At 41.7% G+C, this 24799-nt stretch overlaps 1 protein-coding gene across 1 annotated transcript in view; it reads right to left on the bottom strand.

Annotated features, from left to right (window-relative positions):
- Window positions 1-10804: 10804 nt before the first annotated feature.
- Window positions 10805-24799, bottom strand: part of LOC139473700 (SAM and SH3 domain-containing protein 1-like) — a 117116-nt gene continuing 103121 nt past the window's right edge. The window contains exons 12-20 of the mRNA XM_071256411.1: window positions 24364-24435; window positions 20907-21020; window positions 19934-20012; window positions 19115-19263; window positions 18255-18470; window positions 17226-17376; window positions 15530-16590; window positions 14713-14844; window positions 10805-14501 (exon numbers count right to left, since the gene is read on the bottom strand). Coding sequence (XP_071112512.1) covers window positions 14178-14501; window positions 14713-14844; window positions 15530-16590; window positions 17226-17376; window positions 18255-18470; window positions 19115-19263; window positions 19934-20012; window positions 20907-21020; window positions 24364-24435 — 2298 coding nt within the window. The 3' untranslated portion in view covers window positions 10805-14177. The remainder of the gene's footprint in view (window positions 14502-14712; window positions 14845-15529; window positions 16591-17225; window positions 17377-18254; window positions 18471-19114; window positions 19264-19933; window positions 20013-20906; window positions 21021-24363; window positions 24436-24799) is intronic.

The raw sequence follows: 24799 nt of genomic DNA, 5'->3' as shown, positions 1-24799 counted from the left end.
GTGGGGACCCGAACGTGGGTCTTCGGCGTGACGAGCGAATGCTTTAACCACAAGGCTACCCCATATGAGAAACATGCTCAGACCGGTGATGTACAGGACCATCCCAGATCTTTCTTCATCCCATACGCCGAGAACCCTTTTTAACAAGTACTCGTCTGAAACAGCTGGGGTTGCCCAATCGTCGGTTCAGCACCAGAACCGTCAGGAACCGGTTGAAAGCAGTAGGACTGAGGGCTAGACGACTCGTAAAGCGTCCCTTGTTGAGAGATCACCACAAAGCTGCTCGTTTAGCATGGCGACAGAACTCGAACCTGAGAACTTGGAGACGGATTCATTGGTCAGACGAAAGTCGTTTTCTGCTCCACTTCACTGATGGAAGAACGAGAGTTTGGAGGCACCGGAACACGGCCTACGCCCATAGGAACATTAAACCGACTGTTGCATACGGCGGGAACTCGGTAATGGTTTGGGGGTGTATCTCACATGATTGCAGGTTGGATTTGGTCACCATAAGGGGCAACTTTTTAACAGGGGTTCAGTACATCCGGGACGTTTTGAGGCCAATCGTCGTTCCTCATTTTGACAACCACCCTCTTGCTACTCAACCTCAGGACATGGATGACAATGCCAGGCCTCATCGTTCGCAAGCAGTCATGGATTACATGAGGGCCAATGGAATAACGACTCTACCCTGGCCAGCAAAGATTTGAACCACCTTGAACATGTTTGGGATATTTTGGAATGGCGCATACAAGCACGAGATCCTCTTGTACAAGATCTACGCCAATTGGAAGCAGCATTGCATCAGGAGTGGTTGTTGTTGACACATCAACAGATCCAACGTCTGACTGGAGGCATGAGACGTAGGGTGAAATGCGTCAGTCGGGTACGTGGCGGTTATACCCGCTACTGATCTGTTTCACGTGGCATGTCTAGTAGAGAGTAAGGAACATTTCCACATGAAACTTCAAACGTAACTCGTTTACTTAATCCTGCAGCTCCATACTTTTTTTGAGGCATTGTCTCAGGTCAAAAGCAGTACCTGTGTTACCAGGATGTTCCTGTCAGTAAATTTCAATCACAACTCACCAATATCTCCTTTATTCACATCTTTGTTTTTATCCGATGACATTTGTATCGCCCAGCTCCTGTGGTCAGTCATCCCATGCCATGATTTTTGCCATTTGTCATGGTTCAGAATAGGGGTGTGCTTAACTTTTGTTCAAGACAATTTGTCAAAAATACCACCTGAAATTCACTGAGAAAACAACATGTGAAATCCTGAACTTCCACATTGATTACATCTTTGTAACATTTTGGGGAATACATTTAGACAAGAAGTAGACATCCCCATGGGCACCAATTATGCTCCCATTCTTGCTGGTCTGTTTCTGTATGCATATGCAATTCCTGCTCGGATTGGCAAAGTCAGAAGAAGGTGATTTGGCTAAGAAGTTTTACTTAAGCTTTAGGTATATCAATGTTCTCATATCGTTCAATTACCATCAAATAGCCAATTCCCTTCCACTGATTCACCCACCTGAACTAGAAATAACGGAGACCAGTGAGACCGCCTCATCTGTTTCATATTTAGATTTATGCATAAGGATTCAAAGCGATAAAACTCTCCACAAGACTCTACGACAAGAGGGATGACTTCAGTTTTACTTTTAAGTCGAGCAATGTTCCTGCAGCTCCAGCCCTTTGTGTTTACATTTCACAAGATTTCAAAGAGCGCCATGAGACTCTTGCTTAGAAGTTGTTTGATCAAGGATACAAAATTCAAGGTCTCAATCAAGCTTTCAAACGATCGGGCAGGATTTGTTAACCTTTTCGATAGTGATTCATAAACACATGCTCATGATAAAGTCGGATTCGTACAATCGACTCTCGCTGATATCTCAGTCGATTTCCTGTGAATATGGTGAGGGTTTTGTCGCTTTTATTCCTAGTGGTTGCGGTTTGCCTATGCAAAGGGATTCAAATGTGTCTGGCATCACTATTTCTATTTGGTGATGATGTAAGTGAGTCATAAATCTGACCATTTTTGGGCAAAACTGATCTTAATGATTGGAGAAATGCATTTAAATGTTTTTGTTGTTCACATGTGAGGTCAGCATCGCTAAGATCAAAGTCCCTTGAATGTGTTGTGGTAGCATTTAGTAGAAGTAGGAGGCTCAGAATCAGAAATGAGACGAAGATCAATGACAAATGTGGGGTCAATATCTGAGGATACAGGAACTACTGTTTATGAATATTCATTGGCATTGTCGTCACTTGTGTTAAGCAATCTCATGCAAGATGGTGTTTGATTGTTTGTAATAAGGCATTTAGCACCTTGGGGTTGCACGTAATTTAATGCTGGAAAAGGTTGAAAAAGAAAAACTGAGACATTTTGATTGGAATGTCAGCTTGAGAATGTAGAGGAATTATAACAGACGCGTGTGGTCTTGTGTAGTCACCAGAGAAACTGATACTGGACCTTCGTGAAAAGTTGGCATTTTGAGGACAGGTCTCTAGTGACTTCAGTGGATTCAAGAATGGCAATGCCTAAGGTGGGTGAGTAATGTAAGTTATGAAAGACGTGAAAGATAGATGTGCCTTATGTTGATATCAAGAAAGACAGACCCTAACACAGAATGTATGTCAGCATCAACACCTATGATTTTAGTGAGGTGGGCCTAATTAAAGCCTATTTTGTGTAAGTAGCCCATGCTGACATAGCTAAGTGATGCATCTGCGCCAACAAGAATTGCAGTTCTCAATTGTTTCACCTTGACATGTGTTTCATCAAGGGAGCCACAAATGAAATGAAATGTGACTTTTGGCTGACACCAGAATGCAGAGGATAAGGCGCGCGTCCCTTTTTGTGGCTGTCCACCACATACTCTTGCATCGGGACAGTAATTGTATTTTCTCTCACATTCATCCCCCAAATCATTTCAAAAGAATGCTTGAAACTCATGTTTAAACAACCAGCTTCTTGTTGTTCGTTTTACAGCTCGTCACTCCATCTCCCCCACCCTGCCCCACATATCACCCGCCGCCCCGCTCCGCCTCTTTACTCTCTCTCCTCCGCGCATGCACCCCAAACCCGTTTCCCGTCTCGCGAGATCTCGCCACTTCCGCAAGGTCCCATCACTTCCGGTGAGATCTCGTTACTTCCCACGAGATCCCATCAGGTTTGCGACGTATTTGTTCACGTGACCGATCGTGATGAAATCTTGCCCTGATCAGGAGTATATTTAATAAATAGATAGACCTAGTAGATCACTATGATAGACTACAGGCACCGACTACCTGGGCATCATCTGTAAAATCGGGGTAGAATAGGCCTCAGCAACCCATGCTCGCCGTAAAAGGTGACTATGCTTGTCGTAAGAGGCGACTAACGGGATCGGGTTGTCAGGCTCGCTGACTTGGCTGATGCATGTCATCGATCCCAATTGTGTGGATCGATGCTCAAGATATTAATAACTGGATTGTCTGGTCCAGACTCGATTATTTACAGACCGCCGTCATGTAGCTGGAATATTGCTGAGTGTGGCATTAAACAACAAACCAAATCATCTGTAAAACATCAGCTGTGGTTATAGAAAAGGATACCAGCATACCAGATCATTATATCGGTGCTTTTCCTCAAAATGATTTGAACATTAATAATTGGCATTGTTGTCTATCATTATCCAATTAACTATCAAATTATGCCTGTTTAAAAAAACAGTTTCTGTTCAGAGCAATATCGATTTAATATATACAATTTTGAATAGCATTTGCAAGATTCAGATTTAAACCACACGAACGGTTTATCGAGATGGGAAGACACATGGGAATCTGTAGAGAACAAGAATTTCAGTTTTGCGATTTAAACACTGTAGAAAATACATACATTTTCGTAATAAGATATCCGTTGTATTTTGACTTCCGAAAACAGTACAATGATAAATATTATATCCGTTATCTGAGTATGAAAACTTTATAATGTCAAGTAACAATGTAGTAATATCAAACAACTGTCAATGTCAATACTGCATGCTATGAATCTCAGAAGTTCCAAATATGTTATTTTATCTTTTTATATCCTTTACAGCATGTACTATAGGCCTTCGACTCTCAGTATTATGAAAAAACAGAATGATTAGACTGTGTTGTTTGTATTTAATATAAGCTCTGTTGGCATATTTGTATATGTGTTGTTATTATTTTATACAATGTTTATGTGTTATGTATTTACCTCAGTGGGGGCACGGGTGGCCCAGTCGTCTAAGGCGCCGCGATTCGTTGTGCAGAGTGCACGCCAGAAACCTATGATTGTGGGTTCGAATCCCGGTTCGCCCCGATTATGTTTCTAGGTTTGTCAGCACCATACCCGTGCTCGTTGGTTTCATCTAAGTGGTAAACGTCTGAGACCTGCATCACTTCGGGCTTTCCCCCACATTAAGCTGACACGGCGTGATATACCTGGAATACTGTTAAAAGCGGCGTTAAACCAAGGGACTTTATTAATACAACTTCCGTTTATATTGTAACATGTGAATGTTTAACCCTTGGATTCGGGTTTTAAATCTCATAAAAACCCTCTGACGTGTTTCATTCTGCGCATAATTTATGTTTTTATGTTAACCGAGGCCTTACCACTAGGCTACAGATACGCTGATAAATCACAATTGTTTTAAGAATCTCTTTTTCAAATACTCGTACACTAGCAATAGATATTTTACGCCCGTTTCTTTATGTTTGTTTTTTTCGGTTTATAAGTTAGATAAACAATTACCCTCGGTTTTTTTATGAGATTTAAAACCCTCATCCTCGGAATAAATGCTTCGAGGCTGAGGCCCCTCGGTTTTATACCCTGTATTCGGGTTTTAAACCTAAAAAAGAAACTCTGACGTGTTTCATCCTTCACATAAATTAGCGTGTTTTTTTGTCACTCGTACAAGGCTTTAGGTTGCTACTCCTGCACTTATTGTCTGAGAGACTGAATGACAATTGTCAGGGGTTTTGTTTATTATTCAGTAAAGTACGGTTATAACGAACTCAAGGGAACTACTAAGTTTAGTTCGTTATAACCGTAGTTCGTTATAAGCATATATACAGCATAACTAAAGCAAATAGTCGGGATCCAAAAAGTAAGTTCGTTATATCCGTCATTCGCTATAAGCGTGTTCGTTAAAACCGTAGTTTACTGTATTAGGTTTGTATAGTTGTCAACGTGCATGTTGACGGGGAATTAGCTCTTGGGGGAATAAAGGACAAAATCGACATCACTGTCCCGGAACGCTTTATGCACAACATGTAAACAATAAACAACAATTGCACAATGAGCGGAATACCTGCTCTGACAACACAAACACAGCAATGAGCAGACTTTCCAGCTCAGGCGTACAAGAGGTGAGCGGAGCTCCAGCTCACCTCAGGGCGTTTCCTACGAGCAGCATATCCTGCTCGAAGTCGTCCCTATGCCAGCACTCGGAATACCAAGCCTGACTAACACCCAGTAACTGTGTAATGGTAGCACATATATAGTAATGAACAACAATGGACAGACAAAGAGACAACGACGTTGCTTTGGACATATGGGCGTGATTAACAAACACAGTTCATGGGATGATCAATTAGGGCAATAAATGCCATACTATAAAAAGCAGTAGTTAAAGGGAAGTGATATGGTAGTCCAGGCTGACTGACAGTCAAAATACAATGAAATGTTGGTGAGGATTAACAACGGGGATTAGCGCCTAAAACGTAATGAGAATTAAGTTATGGAGACATGGCTACAGGGTAAATTGCCCTTGAAGTCAAATGTACTGCAGACAATGGTAGTCATAAATCAGTCGCTATGACAACTTCCCTCCGTTCCGTGAAGCTTGGACCCCAAGCTTTGACAAGTCCAAATTGATATGTGTGAACTTTTTCACCAACGGAAACAATAGTGCAAAATGTGAACAAAATCAGTTAGATGAATTCATGATATCGTTGAAATTCTTGAGCAACAAATATACCTATACAATGACGGTATGAAAGTGGTCATCTAACCAATTTGATTAAGTGCCAGTTTGAAAGTGATCTTTGTAATGTGCAAATTCACTACGAGTTAATTACCGCTTTGGACAGATTCAATAAATATATTATTGAGGTTCTTTGAATTCAGGAGTCTGGTTTGGCGGTGCGACTCAGTACTGAATAATGATAATGAGTAATGTCATAAAAAGTACAAATTAAACATCTCAGCAAATATTTCACATCAAGAAATTTGAAACCAGGAGTCTAACTTTACCGCGCGACTCAAACGTTACTTGTGGGTACGTTTGCCCTTTTAAGTACAATGGGTGCTCTTCCCGTGTCTTTAACGGAGCTTGCCCATATGTTATGGGTGCTATGCCCAAGGAAAATAATAATCCTTAATTCCGACATCAAAATTCTGAAATGCTGAATACCGCTGTGCTGTTAATTACTTAATACTGACATACAATATACATGTGTGTGGGTGGATAACCCAAGAAAATCCCTAATCTGAATTCAAAGTCCAAGACAATACTTTCAATTTTGTACCAAACTGTGCACATTAAAAACTTGTAACGAATGACAAATTTGGTCGTTTAGATTTTTGAAATTACGAGTCTAACTTTCAGGTGTGACTCGATAACCCTACAGCTTAGGTTTGTCTGGGCCCTAGCTGTATCTATATGTCTGGCGTGGCCTGGGGACATTTCCAAGATTCCTTACACAATAACTTCAAAGATCTAGCGTGACTAAACATGGAATTGGAGTATATTGCACATATAAAAATTAATTTTGGAAAGACACATTTTGGCATTAATATACTGGCTTTGATTAAACATACCTGGTTGCACTTATCAACAGTCACACATCATATATCCTGGATTGAGTCCATGTAAGTAAACACAAATTAGTAAGTCCCAATGAGATATCTTGTACACAGTGTCCATCTTGTAGGTGCCCGTGAGGCGATTTCTGTAAGATCTGCATCATGATGGCTGTGGTCAGAATCTCTGTGGGATAGGCATTTATACTTCCTTGGTCCTGTGTATGAATGAAATCTTGAGAGATTCGGAGAGATTCCTGTTGTTTTCTTCAATCTTGTTTCTTCATGGCTCGAGTTGATGATTGTTCTTCAGGGTGGTAGGCATACAGAGAGGTTACGGGATCGGGAGTAAGCTCAAAAGTTACTCCAGCCGGATTCTAACACCAGTTGTCAACGCGCATGTTGACGGGGAATTAGCTCTTGGGGGAATAAAGGACAAAATCGACATCACTGTCCCGGAACGCTTTATGCACAACATGTAAACAATAAACAACAATTGCACAATGAGCGGAATACCTGCTCTGACAACACAAACACAGCAATGAGCAGACTTTCCAGCTCAGGCGTACAAGAGGTGAGCGGAGCTCCAGCTCACCTCAGGGCGTTTCCTACGAGCAGCATATCCTGCTCGAAGTCGTCCCTATGCCAGCACTCGGAATACCAAGCCTGACTAACACCCAGTAACTGTGTAATGGTAGCACATATATAGTAATGAACAACAATGGACAGACAAAGAGACAACGACGTTGCTTTGGACATATGGGCGTGATTAACAAACACAGTTCATGGGATGATCAATTAGGGCAATAAATGCCATACTATAAAAAGCAGTAGTTAAAGGGAAGTGATATGGTAGTCCAGGCTGACTGACAGTCAAAATACAATGAAATGTTGGTGAGGATTAACAACGGGGATTAGCGCCTAAAACGTAATGACAATTAAGTTATGGAGACATGGCTACAGGGTAAATTGCCCTTGAAGTCAAATGTACTGCAGACAATGGTAGTCATAAATCAGTCGCTATGACATAGCTATACAAGGCTTTAGGTTGTTACACAAACAAACAATGACTGGATGATGAAGATCGGGAGGCACTTGCTGATGAATCTTGACGGTGAAAGTCGGTGTAGTCACATGGTTATATGAATATTGTTTGGTCTGGTTGTAGTTGCTGATTGCTAGTTAAAGGCTGCTGTATCTTATTGATGATGATCGTGTAGGCTTGGATGCCGTCTTGATGCCATCTTCGTTCGTCCGCAAAGATGGCGGCTGGCGTGACGCTACTTGTCTCCAATCACCTCTGAGCTACCGTGTGCTTTGCTGAGAGTTAGGGCACCGGGATCGTGCGTGAGCCACCACGAACTCAAGCTACCCGGATAGTTCTCAATCATCTGTCCACCAGCCCTAGTTTTGCCCTCAGTTTTCAGTGGGACGACAGAAGACAAAACTCAGCTCTACACCCCAGCCCACCCCCCCAAGCAGGCCATTAACTCCATTTTGAAGGCTATTAACTCCACATTGAAACTACTTGAACAAACTGAGATCAACAAGTGCAGAGGTTTTACTTCACACAGTCACAAAATCTTTGATTGCAGCTTTTACAACTGTGGATATTGGATGACACTGATCAGTTACTTATCGCTGATAAAAGTTGTTATTATCAGTGCAAAGGTTGAATTGAAGTAGACTAGTTGCATCCAAGACCTGTGTCTCCATCTTCAGAAAGTGGCAAGTGAGGTAGCCCAGTGGTTAAGGTTGGTTCGCCTCGAGCACCATATATGGGTATAATGTTTGCAGCCCATGCATGGTGTCCCCCGTCGTGACACTTCTGGAATATTACTAAGAGCAAGTAAAGTCGAACTCAGTCACTCACTCTTCAGGAAGATTAAACTTGCAGGACCCAGAGGTCCTTGCTAGCATGACGTCCAGCTTGAGGGGGTGGTCGGGTAGCCTGGTGGTTTAAGCGTTCGCTCGTCACGCTGAAGACCCGGGTTCGATTCCCGACATGGGTACAATTTGTGAAGCACATTTCTGGTGTCCCCCGCCGTGATATTGCTGGAATATTGCTTAAAGCGGCGTAAAAGCATACTCACTCACTCACCCCCAGCTTCAGTACATGGCATGCATCGTCAAAACTTCTTACGAATAAAGTCTTGTCCATAAGTTGTTTACATTATGCAACACATGGCCGAATTGTAGGGAAACTATAATACACATTACTGGGATTCATTGGGGCATATGTCTCATGCGCCATCGCCAGACTGTAAGTAATATATATTGGATCTCTATTCATAATGTAACCTTCGCTATGTCACCGAGAACTCGACATGTGGTGATGAACTTGTTGAAGCTCACGTAAAATGATAGAAACAATAGCCTCTACACATTGGCGAGGAAAACAATGCAGTGACCCCTGTCAATAAAACGCTAACCATGACATCATTAATGTTCTTGACTTACATATATGGATCTCTGCTTCCTAAAGTATGTATACTGAATCTCAAATTAAAACATTGACTCTATTTTGTTATCAAGACAACACCATACAGATCATACAATGTCGTACAGTCAGCAGGACAGTGTCATACAGTGTGTGTGTAATTACTTGTAGTTGAGTTATTAAGAAACACCTCTCTTTATTCCTGCCTGTGGTTATATCTGGTAATATATCCCTTTATTCATGTGTGGTTGCATTATTCAGTCATACATACCTTTATTCCTGCTTGTGGTTATATCAAGTCAAATATCCCTTTATTTCTGTTTGTGGCTGTAAGAAGACAGAACTCCCTTTATTCCTCTTTGTGGTTATTTTACGGTGAGTCATACATTCCTTTATTCCTGTTTGTGGTTATATAAAGTCACACCTCCCTTTATTCCTCTTTGTGGTTATTTTACGGTGAGTCAAACATTCCTTTATTCCTGTTAGTGGATATAAGAAGTCACACCTTCCTTTATTCCTCTTTGTGGTTATTTTACGGTGAGTCATATATCCCTTTATTCCTGTTAGTGGTTATAAGAAGTCACACCTTCCTTTATTCCTCTTTGTGGTTATTTTACGGTGAGTCAAACATTCCTTTATTCCTGTTAGTGGTTATAAGAAGTCACACCTTCCTTTATTCCTCTTTGTGGTTATTTTACGGTGAGTCATACATTCCTTTATTCCTGTTAGTGGTTATAAGAAGTCACACCTTCCTTTATTCCTCTTTGTGGTTATTTTACGGTGAGTCAAACATTCCTTTATTCCTGTTAGTGGTTATAAGAAGTCACACCTTCCTTTATTCCTCTTTGTGGATATTTTACGGTGAGTCATACATTCCTTTATTCCTGTTTTTGGTTATAAAAGTCACACCTCCCTATTTTCCTCTTTGTGGTCATTTTACGGTGAGTCAAACATTCCTTTATTCCTGTTAGTGGTTATAAGAAGTCACACCTTCCTTTATTCCTCTTTGTGGTTATTTTACGGTGAGTCATACATTCTTTTATTCCTGTTAGTGGTTATAAGAAGTCACACCTTCCTTTATTCCTCTTTGTGGTTATTTTACGGTGAGTCATACATTCCTTTATTCCTGTTAGTGGTTATAAGAAGTCACACCTTCCTTTATTCCTCTTTGTGGTTATTTTACGGTGAGTCAAACATTCCTTTATTCCTGTTAGTGGTTATAAGAAGTCACACCTTCCTTTATTCCTCTTTGTGGATATTTTACGGTGAGTCATACATTCCTTTATTCCTGTTTTTGGTTATAAAAGTCAAACCTCCCTATTTTCCTCTTTGTGGTCATTAACGGTAAGTCATATATCCCTTTTTTCCTCTTTGTGGTTATTTTATGGTGTGTCATATATCCCTTTATTCATGTGTGGTTGTGGTGTTATTTCAGTCATACGTCCCTTGTTTCTCCTTTAATGCCTTCTGCGTTAAGGTCTAGAACAGCAAAACTACTGACGAGTAAACAAAGACAAGAGTTTTAGTATGTTCAAATGGTTTATTTCCAACACTGTTCTCGGAACGAGTGAACAACAAGTAGAGAGAGAGAGAGACAGACAAGCGCGCTGTCCGTCGCAATATGTCCAATATATTATAAAAATACTGATCCAACATCCAGCACCAATCATGACAGCCGGCTCCCAGTATAAACAAAGGCAGGGCCATTATGACTGGAAGGTGGAGCAAGTGAATACAGTCAAATATTGCACAGACAGTTCAGTTCCACTGGTCTATAAATTAGCCTCACATTTACACTAGCTGCTACTCTCTAGCTATTGACTACTTCACCAACAGTGCTAAATTGGAGAATTTTTCAGTTTTATGCAACAACCAGAATACAAGCAAATATCACATTTTGTATACTTCTGTTAACAGTTTGATGGGTTCATCTGACATTGGGGGCCAGTCATTTAACAGGAGGGGGATGAGAAAGGACTTCAGAAGTTTTGTCTTTTCAATTCCAAGATCAAGACATCACCCAATGTATGTAAAACCATCTTATATATGCTTGTCAATTATTTTCAAAACGTTCACAAAAACATCATTCTTTTTCCTAGCATCTAAGACCTGCAATATCATACAACTGCACACGCTCTCGCCACTTCAAAATGACTGGTCCCTTAACAAGGAGAGATTCAGCAGAATAGATGATAATCATCTGACAGACAACATACTCGTTTAAAACAGAATTCATATATTTTCATACCAGGCTTTTGCTGGGATGTTTGATCAATGTATTTTGAAATTCAATATGAATCTCAAGAGTGCACAAAACCAATGAACAGTGGTTGATCTAATGCCATACTTGATACTCAAATAACCATGCAACAATGTCTTTAAGAAAATAAATATAAAAGTACTCTCGACTCACTATTGTGTGTATAGTTCACACAAAAATGCCTTCCTTATCAATAAAACTGATCAAAATAGAAATAAAAAAAAACAAAAACATGGCATGAACTGAAACTAAAATGTCAGTATACAAGTCTTAAAAAAACCAACAGTGGATGAAAAGTACTTATAAAAATCATTCATAATGCCTTAAGATCTATTTTCCTCATTATCGGATTAAAAGACAAAAAAAGGTAATATGACCTAAGTTGCACAGACTCACTCAAGATATTCAATACAGCCAGATCATGAAACCGTTCACCCCTACCCAATAAAAGTATTACATTTCTGGTGCCTGCAAATCATTGTCAACCCGCATAGTCTTGCTTTCTTATTTTTTCTGGATATTTAAACAAGGGCAGGTTTTGTTTGTTTGTTTGTTGTTTAACGCCACACTCAGCAATATTCAAGCTATATGACAGCTCAAGGGGAGGTAACTGTAACCTGCTTTCCCCAAAATGAACGTACAAACACCACATAATGCACAATCTCATGTCTGTACTTGTGTGTGTAGGAAGACCATCGTTTTACATGATGCACAAAATGTGAGTCCAGTACGCACAAATGTAGAGAATGGACGCACACAAAAAATTCAGCGTCCCAAGGAATGCACAATAATGTTGATTGTACCTTCAGTGCATGAAGAGCAGTTATTGGTGTCTTTCATTTCATCCATCAATCATGACCACTGTCCACATGATCATTGATTCATTCCAGGCTTCACAGTAGTATCTAAACGTACAGTACATTACACCATTTCATTGCCAACAAGGGCCCTTAAAATTAATCATTGGTGGTCTCAGGGACTCCCACTTTAGTACGTCCAGGTAAAACCCTGGAAGACTAAAAGAGAGTGAGTGAGTGAGTATGGTTTTACGCCATTTTTAGCAATATTCCAGCAATATCACGGCGGGGGACACCAGAAATGGGCTTCACACATTGTACCCATGTCGGGAATCGAACCCGGGTCTTCAGCGTGACGAGCGAACGCTTTAACCACTAGGCTACCCGACCGCCCCGGAAGACTAAAAGGCTTTATTGGCTTGTTGAGGGCGAGTACAGTATAGACATGACTCTACTGAAGTTTTAAAAGGACACCTTAATACTGGAGACAACTATGTCTTTCCTCCACGCAAATGAGCTTGTAAGAAAATGAGAGAAAAAAAAGGCCACGTCATTTTAGGTCACACCAGAAGACCAGAAACATGATACTTTATTAAAACTTAGTTTTCCCTCAAAAACTGTTTGTGTGAGCTTGCTCTCATCAATATTTCCGCCATATGACTGGTCTTTGTCCCTGTACAAAGAAGTCCCCATACAGTTCTAAGTGAGCCCAGTTCTATCACAACATCTCTAGACTCAACTCTCAACCAGGTCACTCAATCAACAAGCACTATTTCATCCAACTTGAGATGCACTACAAATTGCAAGGATAAATGATGAATATTCATGAACATAAGGATCATGCATAAATGCCATAACATTTTTCGACTAGAAATTCATTATGAGAATAATGTGATTGTAACAATTCAATAAGTGTCTATATTACAATTAAACATAAATTTTCTTTGCTATTTACACTTAAAGCAACTGTTTCTCAGTTAATAAGTCAAACAATGCCTAGGGGCATACGTAGCTGTTATTCCATACTTCAGTGCATCCTCACCAATCATCAACTTGTATTCACAATTGTTGGCATTAACTTGCATTATATTAGATAAATCAACAGTGTGAACTTGTGTTGAAGTAACTCACCATCCACAGTCATACAATACAATGATATATGTACACATTGCCAATGTAAAAATGTACAAATCACAAATAATGATCCACTGATTATACATTATTCACAGAGTATTACGATTATGTTTGTTGAACATGCCATACACACTGCACTATCACTGTACTGGATATACTGACCAGGCAGAGAGGATACATTCGTACCATACAGATGCACATACAAGAAAAATTAAAAAAACATTTTTGACACTTGTACAGATTAGACTGTGAGACTTCACTATTTCCCACCTTCGAACAATAAACCTTATTTTGTATGAATGAGTACGCCAATCACAAAATCTTCAGCAGAAAGATCATAATTAAAAATTTTGAAGTTAAAAAGTGAGAAGAGCTTAATGCCCTGTAATATCCACCATATGAACAGCCATATGTGTACAGGGCATTTGGTATTCATGTACTGACATCAGATTTCAGTACAATAAAATTTCATATTATTATAAAAACAATACAATTTACAAATGTCTGCATGCAAACAACCTCACTGTCTTCACATGTACAACTTTGAATGTACAATAATTGTTCATGAAGGGGCACCTGCTTCTCATGCCTGTATTTGAAGGCTGGAAGTCACCAGGTCACAGTTGACTCAGATTGTTGACAGACCTTAGAGGTTTGTTTTAAAGATGGTAGCAGGAAGAGTGTATGAAACATCACAACAAGGTCTAAATTACAAAGTTCTTAAACTCTGTCTCTGACTGATGTCTGCTTGGTAGAAGTTGGACTTTTGGTTGGAGATTTTGGGCTTTTGACAGGTGACTGTAGTTTGTGTCGGACCCATTCTATGGCATGCTGCATGCGTTTGAGATGCCGGGTATCAGCTCCGGTTATCCTGTTGAGATCATTCTCTGTCAGATTGAGCAGCAGCTGTATAGTGCAACATCCTTTCTCATACAGTGGGTCGATGTACATGGGCAGGCCGATCGAGATGAAGAAGTCCTCGATGGAAGATATCTTCAGGTCCACAGCATTGCTGCAGCTCTCAGACAACTTGTCATTGGGAATCTGTGACAGAAAGAATGCATGCAGTCAGACACGATGATCAATGAGGCAACTGATGGACACATAAGACGGACTTTACCACATGAGAACAGTACATGGTGCATTCGTTTACATGTTAACCAAACAGATCTGGACAATATAATTATATGCCATATCAATATGGCCTGTGCTTCGAATTGTCAACCAAAGAGGATCAGACTGTGGTATAGCTCACCGAGTTCCTCTGGTGGTTCTGTAGATGGTACAGTCGGACCTGCTCCAGCACCAGGGACACACTATGGATGTCCTGTCGGAGCTCCTCCGCGTACCGTTGGATCAGCAGGGGTGGGATGGCGCACATGCCAAGCTGCAGAAAAACAAACTTACTTCATAACTTCAACTAACATTATATGTTTTCAGTAATACCAAGGCCATCTCTGTGGTCTATTGGTAGATCGTCAAGATAGTGGAAGGTTTGGGGTTTGATCTCCAGCCGCGACATACCAATACACATTAAAAGATGGTACTTGTTGTTACCATGCCTGACACTCAGGATGAAGGGACTAAAACAAGGACTGGTCAGCTCGGAGTCAGTATACTGTGTCTGAGTGGGGTATTTCTGTACAACTGCGGCGTGGTATCTCAGTCGGCTAGCACTATAAAATCAGTATTAGTCCAAACTAGTACAAGCAGCCACACACACACATACATGCACGTCACTATACAAGTGCAATAATCTTGGACGAGACATTGAACCCCACCTTCAGTAATACCGTGTGTGAAAATTTATTTCATGAATTTAATAAGCAAATTCTACAATGTAACTTTCATCCAGCATTTTATATCTCTGAATATTTTGTTTGTGCACTCACTAATAGTAAAATTGAAAGATTAGACGGCCCACATTAGAGACCATAAAATATTTTATAGTCTCTGCCGACATTAAAATTTGTGACGTCTTACATATAATTACCGTTCATGATCCTTATTGGATACAAATAAATGGTTCAAAACGTTATTCCCCTACTCGACTGTCTTGAAGTTGCACCTACCTCAGATGAATATGGCTCCTCACTCAGATCAATCTTCTCGGCACTCAGCTTGGTAGACACCAAGGGGATGAGCGACCGACTGACATTCTTGATGGTTACCTGACCATAGATCGGCTCTGGTACCATCTGCTTCCCTTGGCCATAGATGATGCTACCATGAGGGGAGGCAATCCTCTCCGGGTAGTACATGGACAAAGGCATCTGCAGTTGTGGCATTGAGATCTGGTGCCGTCCATACAGACTCACTGGATTGATGTCCTTTGGTCGTTGGTTCCTGACTTGTGGATACATGTCCCTTGCAGCGTATTCTGGCGTCGGGACCGATGTGATTTCGGTGCCTGGAGCTCGGGGTGGTGGCACTGGTTTCACTTTCCTCCTGGCCTGTGTACTGGAGCCATACACTGAGCACTGGAGGTTGGGGTTGCTAGGGGAGTGGATAGTGGTCAAGGTCGTGCTGGTGCTCGTGTCAGAAGACAAGGAATTGTTAGCACTAGGGGTTCCTCGAGAAGGAGAATGTGACATCTTCGGTTTGCTTGGCATTTTACTATGAACACAATGTTTACAATATCCACTCATCTTCTTTGAATTCTTGCTACTCTTATCAGGAGGCGACCCTGTCCTTTGTTGCAAATATCCATTAGTAATAGCAAACACCTCCTTGTCCTCCTCTGTGTAATCCTTATCACTTCGATCGGTTTCCATACCCTCGTCCTCCCGCAGAGGCGACTGACCTTGAACCCTGGGCTTACCACACATACCACACATGTGACCACTACAATCGGCATCTGAGCGGGCTGCCCCTGTGTTAGCAGGCCTGATTTGAGAAGCTGTTGTCATGACAACCTTTGCTTGTTGACTAGAGTGGGGTTTTTGAGCATCCTTGAGCATCAACTGTTCATTACTGGCATAGCATCCGGAGTCCCTGCTGGAGTTACCCGTCCTTGCTTGTGCGTGTTCAGCCCCAGTGACGGTGGCAGGGGAAAGACTTGATGGTGTATCTGAGGAGTTGGTACCAGATCCTGATCGGTCACTTCTAGTGTGGCCATCTGAGGCATCATGGGCTGCAAGTAAGAAACTGATGTGTTAGGCAGAATTGGGTACAGGATGAAAAGATTTTCTGGCAGCAAACTAGACATCACATCTAGTCTCTGAAAAGAACATATTTTACAGAAAAAACAATTGTTAATTATAGTTTAAAAATATAATAAAAAGGAGCCCAGAGACTTTCTTCAAATTTCAGATACTGCAGTAATCTAGACTTGCCAAAGATTATAGACTTGCATGGGCTTTGTTGGATATATTTGTTTCAGGGTCTGTATGACAGACTAGCATCAAACCACAACTACAGCTCTGTATCCATGCTGTGCTTGGTGTTGTATGGCCTAACAGGAACATATGACCTAGTGGGTGAATAATTGGCTTCAACATTGCTTATCATCTAGTATCATATATATCTAGCTTAATATGGTAGGAGAGACCAAATAGACACAAGTTGTAGACATCAACAGTCATGTTTGTTTGTTTGTTTGTTTGTTGTTTAACGCCGCACTCAGCAATATTCCGTCTATATTATGGCGATCTATAAATGGACAGTATTTTAACTAGAGTATCACAGGTGGACTAAATGAAGGTCAGAGAACAATGTAGAACGTAGTTTGTGTAGTAACTGTCCTCTATTTCACGGTCTCCCACTTACAATCACAGTCATTGAGTAGTTCAGCCGCTGTCAGGAGTTTGGCCTTCTGTTCAGGGTCAGTGATGTTCAGAGTGTTCAGGTCGTCCTCGTCCAGCTCGGAGAAGGTCTCCAACATCTCAAATCCATTCAGCATAAACAAACTGGTCAGGTGCTGAAAAATAGAATAACAGATGTAACCATAAGCTGGAGTCATTAACTACACAGTCAAGTGACTGCAAGATTGGTTACCCAAATTACAGCTGTATCAGTGGCATGGAAGTCTGGACCAGACACTAGTGTCAATAGGAAGAAAGTTTTTACGCAGCATTTAACATTAACCCAGCAACATGACACTGGTGAACGCCAAGAATGGGCTTCATGCTTCAAAACATTGCGAATGAGTGAGTGTGTATGGTTTTAGGCCACTTTTAGCAATATCCCAGCAACATCACGGCAGGGACACCAGTAATGGGCTTCACACATTGTACCCATGTCAGGAATCGAACCTGGTGTTCGGCGTGACGAGCGAACGCTTTAACCACTAGGCTACCCAACCGCCCCCATCCCAATTGCGTGGATCAATGCTCATGATATCAATCACTGGATTGTCTGGTCCAGACTCGATTATTTTACAGACCGCAGTCATATAGCTGGAATATTGCTGAGTGCGGCGTTACAAACCAACCAACCAAACCAAACATTGTGAAGAATCCAACCCAGGTTTTCAGTGTGAAGAGCAACCAATTTAAACACTACGCAAGCCCCTCATCCTTGTGGTCAACACTGCGCATGATCTGTATGCAACAGGGGACCATGATGTAGTGAATCAGCTGGCTGCAGCTGACATGTCATCCCCCCTCTGTGGCCATCCAAACAGTCCACTTTATGACGCCAGGCAAAGCAAGCTCTGGGCTGAATGCACAACACAGTGGTCATGTTCAACCTCCATGGGAGCCCCGATATAATCCTGGGCCCCGTTCCACAAAGTGATCGTAGCGCTAAGATGATCGTAACTCCAATACTTTAACATTAATGGTAATATTCACCAACCTCCAAGCCAATTCTCTGCATGAGTTCCTCCACCGACTTGGGTTTAGACTTGCGGGAGTTATGGCGCCGTAACTGTTTCTCCTTGCGCTGTGTCCTCAACCAATCATCTCCCAGCACATCCACATGGGCGAACTTGAAGTTGCCAACTCTGCCATTGAGCACGCCCCTCCAGATCCCCGAGTGGCCCATGCTGATGATGTTGACAACATCCCCTCGCTGGAACATACACCAACCAAATATTGGCACTGTTGGATTTGCATATCTAGAAGTTGGTAAGTAACAGTAAACACAAGATATTTTATGTAACAAATGTGATATCTGGGACAACACTTTCTAAGTACAGAACAGATTCTAATATTTTTGGGGTTTGAGTCCCATTCAAGATACGAACCCACACTGCCAGAGTGAGTCACCTTATCGCCAGCACACAAAGTCACTCTGGCAAAGTGAGTCAACTTATCGCCAGCACACAAAGTCACTCTGGCAGAGTGTGTCCGCATAACGGACGGAACTCGAACCATAAAAGTACAAGAATTTGTAATTTACTAATAAAGTGTTATCCCAGATATAACATTTGTTACATTTGACCACTTTCTAAATGGTATTGTACTGTGATCAAAGACAACGGTATAAGGATCTATATCGAAACGTCAGATCATAATAGAAATAAAGAAGTTGTCATCCACAAAATATCTTGTCTTTACTGTCAAATATTTGCAGATTTCCAAATCATTTAACTATGCAAGTTATAATGATAAATACTCCATTTCTAATAAAATAATTCCAATATTTCTGTGCATTCAGAAGTGCTAGACTGCCAGAAACCTACCAGCTTGTTATAACAGTTACAGGGAACTCACCTTCAGAGGTAGGAAATCCTCCCGCCACTGGGGGTCAAAGTCTGTGTGGACCCTGGCACGCCCCAGGATGGGGGCGGTGGCGTAGACTGGCCTGTCTGGGGTGGATGCAGCCTGGGGGTGGGAGACCACTGGATTGTGGCAGTTGTAGACTGGAGCGGAGAACACAAACATTAGTACAGTCATGTTTCAGTGAGTGAGTGAGTAGTGTTTTACGCCGCTTTTAGCAATATTCCAGCAATATCATGGCGGGCAGTCATGTTTCAAAGATCTTTAAAAAGATAGTTACAAATATCATTTAGTAATACAACGTTAACTGAAAAGTATTCCATTCCCTCAACAATGAAAAAAAGATGCAAAAAGGGCAGAAGAAAGTTAATAGTTCCTGCACTGCCCTTCCTAAACCTGGAATATATAGAACACAGCTAGTCTTACATAGTTATCTCCCCTTGACTACAGGGAATGATGTGATCTATTTTTCACTATCTATTTATTACCCCTGTTTCTGCAGGTTTGAGTGAGAGGGTGCTGCGAACCTATTCTACAAGGTTGGACGTCATTGACCGTCAAACCACTAAAACTTGTGTTCAAGTTTTCAAGGTGTTACGTAACAAGACTGGCATACCGCTACAAGTTGCGTCCAAGTTTTCAAGGTGGGATGTCATAGATCATAATACAGGTTCATTATGTATTCACGAATTCAAGGTGGGACATACAGATTGTCATTGACCTACAAGTTGTGTTCAAGTATTCAAGGAGTGGACATTCAGATTGTCATAGAGCTACAAGTTGTGTTCAAGTTTTCAAGGTGGGACGTCTTACTTGGTGACCTTGTCCCGCCATAGGAGTTCTCTCTTCTGAGCGGCGGCCGGTGAACCATCTGAGCCGTTCTAAAGTCCAGCTGAAGCAGAAACATCTACATCAACACAATTTCTCGGCGCATCTAGTTGTCCTTTACCAACAAGAATCTATCGAGGGTAACTTACATCCTAGGATTTCATTTCCTAACAGTAATATTCAAAGTCTCCACGAATTCCAAATCTGCAGAAGGCAATTTCAACATCCAAGCTGCTGTACAAGGTGCGACTTAGCAACAATATCAATTTTCACTCTCAACAGTATCAACATAGTCCATTTCTTACATTGGTTTCAGCTTCCACTGAAAACATATTGCTGTAGAAATAAATGTCCTCAATTTACCATTTTTTTAAAGCTTTATACACAAGCTCCTCACAGCGATAGTACGTTCCCGGAGCTCTCTATACTATCGCTGCCACCAGTCAAAACTCCCCACTGTGAATAGGTGGCCACAACCATGCTTGGAGTTGAACTCGCAACCGAATGACCATTATGTTTACAAACAAGTGACGACTGTCGTGACGCCGAATACACTTATCGCTGCTAAATTACTTTCTTCGTTTGTCAATTTGAATTTCTGTTTCATTAAAACTATCGTGTTATTGATATAGTAAGAATGTAAGGGAGAAGTTGGTTGATTTTCCGTTAGTCTGCAATCTCGAACCAATCTGATTATCAAAACAACAAAGTGAATTCATCTGGAAAACATGGTCAGTCGTAAACCTTTTCAAATTGAAATATGATGGCATTCCCAGAGACATAAACAAAAGTATAAACGTTACTACATATGGGGTTGGAGGGCAAATTTCAAGATTCTTGAAATGGCCGCGCCCACACTGGTGGCAGCGATGTTACCGAGAGTGTAACGAAGGTGTCACGCGCTGGGAAGGAGCTTGCTTTATACATAACCAAGGGAGAGCACTGTCCCTATTCTCACCTCTGCTGTGTGACCTTCTCTTCCCTTGAGCACCTTGTTCTTCATGTCTCGGAGTCGCCCACTCAACTTGCCGCCGTTGCGACACACGTCTCGACTGACAGCACCAAGCAGATGCTGAAAGATGATGCAGCATTAGAAATTGGCACTAGTCCTGTACTTCTTGCCAAACAGCCCAATAGTTAATGTAGCATAAGACTTGTAGAGATTTGCCATTTTTAAGGGTTTTGCTATATCATATATGTTATCATTACAGCTCTAGTGGACTGTTTCTACCGCTGTTCTCAGATGACAGATGAAGCAGCAAGTACCATTCAAACCAGGACCCTCCCCAGTCACTGGCACCTGTGAAGATCCGGGGTACAATAGGTCTTCAGCAACCCACGCTTGCCCTAAAAGGCGACTATGCTTGTCACAAGAGGCGACTTAGGGGATCGGGTCGTCAGGCTCACTGACCTGTTTGATGCATGTCATTGATCCAAATTGCTTGGACCGATGCTCATGATATCAATCACTGGATTGTCTGGTCCAGACTCGATTATTTACAGATCGTCATCATATAGCTGGAATATTGCTGAGTGCAGCATTAAACAAGAAGCAAACCAACCAACCTAGGCACTGGCAGGCGGTGCATCATGTGTGTCACAATACAGATTAACTTAGAAGCTGTCGTATCAATGAAGACCGAGTTGACTTATGGATTGAACCTCTTAATTCAACTAATAACTGTCTACATTGTCTAAAGGCAGAATCGTATCCTCCCTTGTTTGTTTAGCAGTAGTCTAGCTACATAACAGAAGCATGTAAACAATCGAGTCTAGACCAGACAATCCAGTGATTGGTCTTTCTGAGCAATGATCCATGCTGTCGGGTACGAGAGTGAGTGAGTGAGTGAGTTGGGTTTAACGCCGCTTTTAACAGTATTCCAGTTATATCATGGCTTGTCAGCTTAATGTGGGAGGAAAGCCCGAAGTGATGCAGGTCTCAGACGTTTACCACTTCTGTGAAACCCACGAGCACAAGTATGGTGCTGACAAACCTAGAAACATAATTCGAACCCACAATCATAGGTTTCTGGCGTGCCCAAGGGACGCAACTCTGCACAGCAAATTGCGGCGCCTTAGAAAACTTGGCCACCCATGCCCCCGTTGGGTACGAGAACACACTATCCACCAAGTCAGTGAGTCTGACTACATGATCCATTTGTTCGCCTCTTACAACCAACATAGGCCACTGCGGATCTATTCTAACCTGGAATCCCCCAGGGTAAATTGTATCTTCACAGGGGCATCATATCGTCACACCATTTAGCAACATATCATTATACCAACTTATCAAGAAGACCTGCATGAAAACAAATTTTAATATATCAAATTTCTGACCATGTGTACATGGTCCTGAAGCCACTGTAGTTTGAAGAGTTCATTAATAATGGATCAGTTGTGTCATTCTCCAAGTGTGGACATGGTTGTTTGTTGTTTAACGCTGCACTCAATATTCCAGCTATATGATGGTGGTCTGTAGATAATCGAGTCTGAACCAGACTAACGAGTGATTGATATCATGAGCATCGATCTATGCAATAGGGATACCATGACAAGCATCAACCAAGTCACCGAGTCTGAGCACCCAATTCTGTTAGTTGCCTCTTATGAAAAGCCACCTCTTACAACAAGCATGGGTTGCTGAAGACCTATTCTACCCAGGATCATCACGGGGAATCAAACCCGGGTCCTCAGCATGACGAACAAACGATAATACTACTAGGCTACCTCTAATGACCCATGAGGATTCAAGGGCAGAGCAGGTACCTGACACTCAAATTTTGTTAGGAGCGAGTGAGCACGGTTTTACGCCACTTTTAGCAATATTCCAGCAATATCACGACTGGGGACACCAGAAATGGGTATCACACATTGTACCCATGTGGGGAATCAAACCCATGTCTTTGGCGTGACAAGTGAACGCTTCAACCACTAGCCTACCCCACCTCCCCTACATATTTCTTTTTCAGAAAGGAGATTTAATAAAGGCACCAGGATCAGGAGCGACAATGACTACTTGTACAGAAAGAACTTTCATCAGAGACCAGCGAGAGAAGTGACCTGTTGGCAGCTGTGACCTGTGATTCAGTGTGCATTGTGACCTGATGGTGTACATCAATGCCTTCCCTGTCAGCAGATGCAGGTCTAGTGGGGATTCTCCTCACAAAAAACACATCCTCTGAAAAGGATGTGGAGCAGAAAAACTGCTAATACAGCAGAAATTGTGCTGAGTTGCTATTTCTTAAGCCTGTTGATCAGAACTGAATGGCTGAGGTCAGCAGACTGATTACATAATCAAACATAATAGAGCCCATGCAGGGATCAAGTGAGCTCCTCTCCATGCCATATCCATGACCAACAATGCTGTAATTACGGATAATATTGCCCTGCATTCAACATTTATTCCATGGCCTTGAAACCCCAAATGTTGAACCTCAATTTCACATAAACGAATTCAATAAACCTACAGTGAGCATTTCCCTGGGGAAATGTTCCTTGTCAAAAACAACTTTTGCAAACTGCATTTCAAGTCAGCTTTGTAATCAAATATCAATAATCCATCTACTGAACATGTTCACTTTTAGACCCCAACAAAACTTCTTAACTACATTTTTTGCCTACATGGCAATATCCATCAGGTTCATGCAACACCCTCTGTTCTCCAATCTCTATATATAATCCCACAATAAGAAAACCACAGAACGTTTTTCGTAAAAAGTCATGTAGAGTTCAGTCAACCAAAAAACAAGCCAGACAGAGCAATTGTCCATTAATCCGTGCATCATTGATTGGTGCTTTCCAAAGTATTTGTATAATTGACTTTGGAAGCAATCAATATGGCGCCCCCCGAGAACAAGTGGCCTGCTACACCATGTTTGCCCCTCGTCTCCCTCGGCAGTCTCGAGCTCGTCTTCTCTTCTTGACAGAAGATCGCCATCATTTAATGGATCTTCTTCCGTGATCACGCTTTCTCTGTTCGCCTCAGTTCCAATATAGACAGAGTACATTCATATTTACACCTTCTGTCCCATATTGCAGTTTGCAGACTTGACTCGGGTAGCACTGTTGCCACAGGCCTAGGTTCATTACTCTCTAGACTCCACCGCCTGGGTCCATTGCTGCACTCTCACCCTTCATCAAGATAATTCCTTTAAGAGAAGGAATCTATGAAGCCATCTACCGGACAGCATGAACAATCCATCAGGTGTGGACTCCGGACTGTAGTGGTTATCAAATCGTTCGTTTGAGATCGTTCGTTCGACATCGTTCGTTCGAGATCGTTCGAGATCGTTCGAGAGAGAGTGTGTGTGGTGTGGTGTGTGTGTGTGTGTGTGTGTGTGTGTGTGTGTGTGTGTGTCTTTAACAATATTCCAGCAATATCAAGGTTGTATTTGTATGTGTGTGGAGATACTTACTGCATCGTCATGATCGTCGTTCTCCGAAGATATCCCATCATCCCCTGTGCTGTAGCTGGCGCTCCGATGCCACTGAAACATGGTAACCATCAAATCGTGATCCTCTCATCTACCACATACATACAAACAAAAATGCCTCTAGTCAACGCGTTACTGATACCATTTTTATAATCGTTGCCCATACTCAGTCTGTGCCAGGAAGTTTGAGTCTGCGAGCTAAAACTCATTTATTGATAACATTTGTAATAGCATTTAATGAAAATGTATTAGTATAGGCTGAGGCTGACAGAAAGACATTTTAATAAACTCAGACTGTGATTAAAGTCACAGACTATGTATTGTACACTATCATTTTGAAAGAGCCACTTCAAAATGCATGAGTGGTCCTCCCACTGAGGGTCACTCTTTCATCTGATTAGCATTTCATGAGGCAACT

The sequence above is a fragment of the Haliotis cracherodii genome, unplaced genomic scaffold (assembly GCF_022045235.1).
Source record: "Haliotis cracherodii isolate W230 unplaced genomic scaffold, xgHalCrac1.p SCAF_3, whole genome shotgun sequence".
In the NCBI taxonomy this organism is placed as follows: domain Eukaryota; kingdom Metazoa; phylum Mollusca; class Gastropoda; order Lepetellida; family Haliotidae; genus Haliotis; species Haliotis cracherodii.
This window is presented reverse-complemented; position numbering and strand designations above follow the sequence as displayed.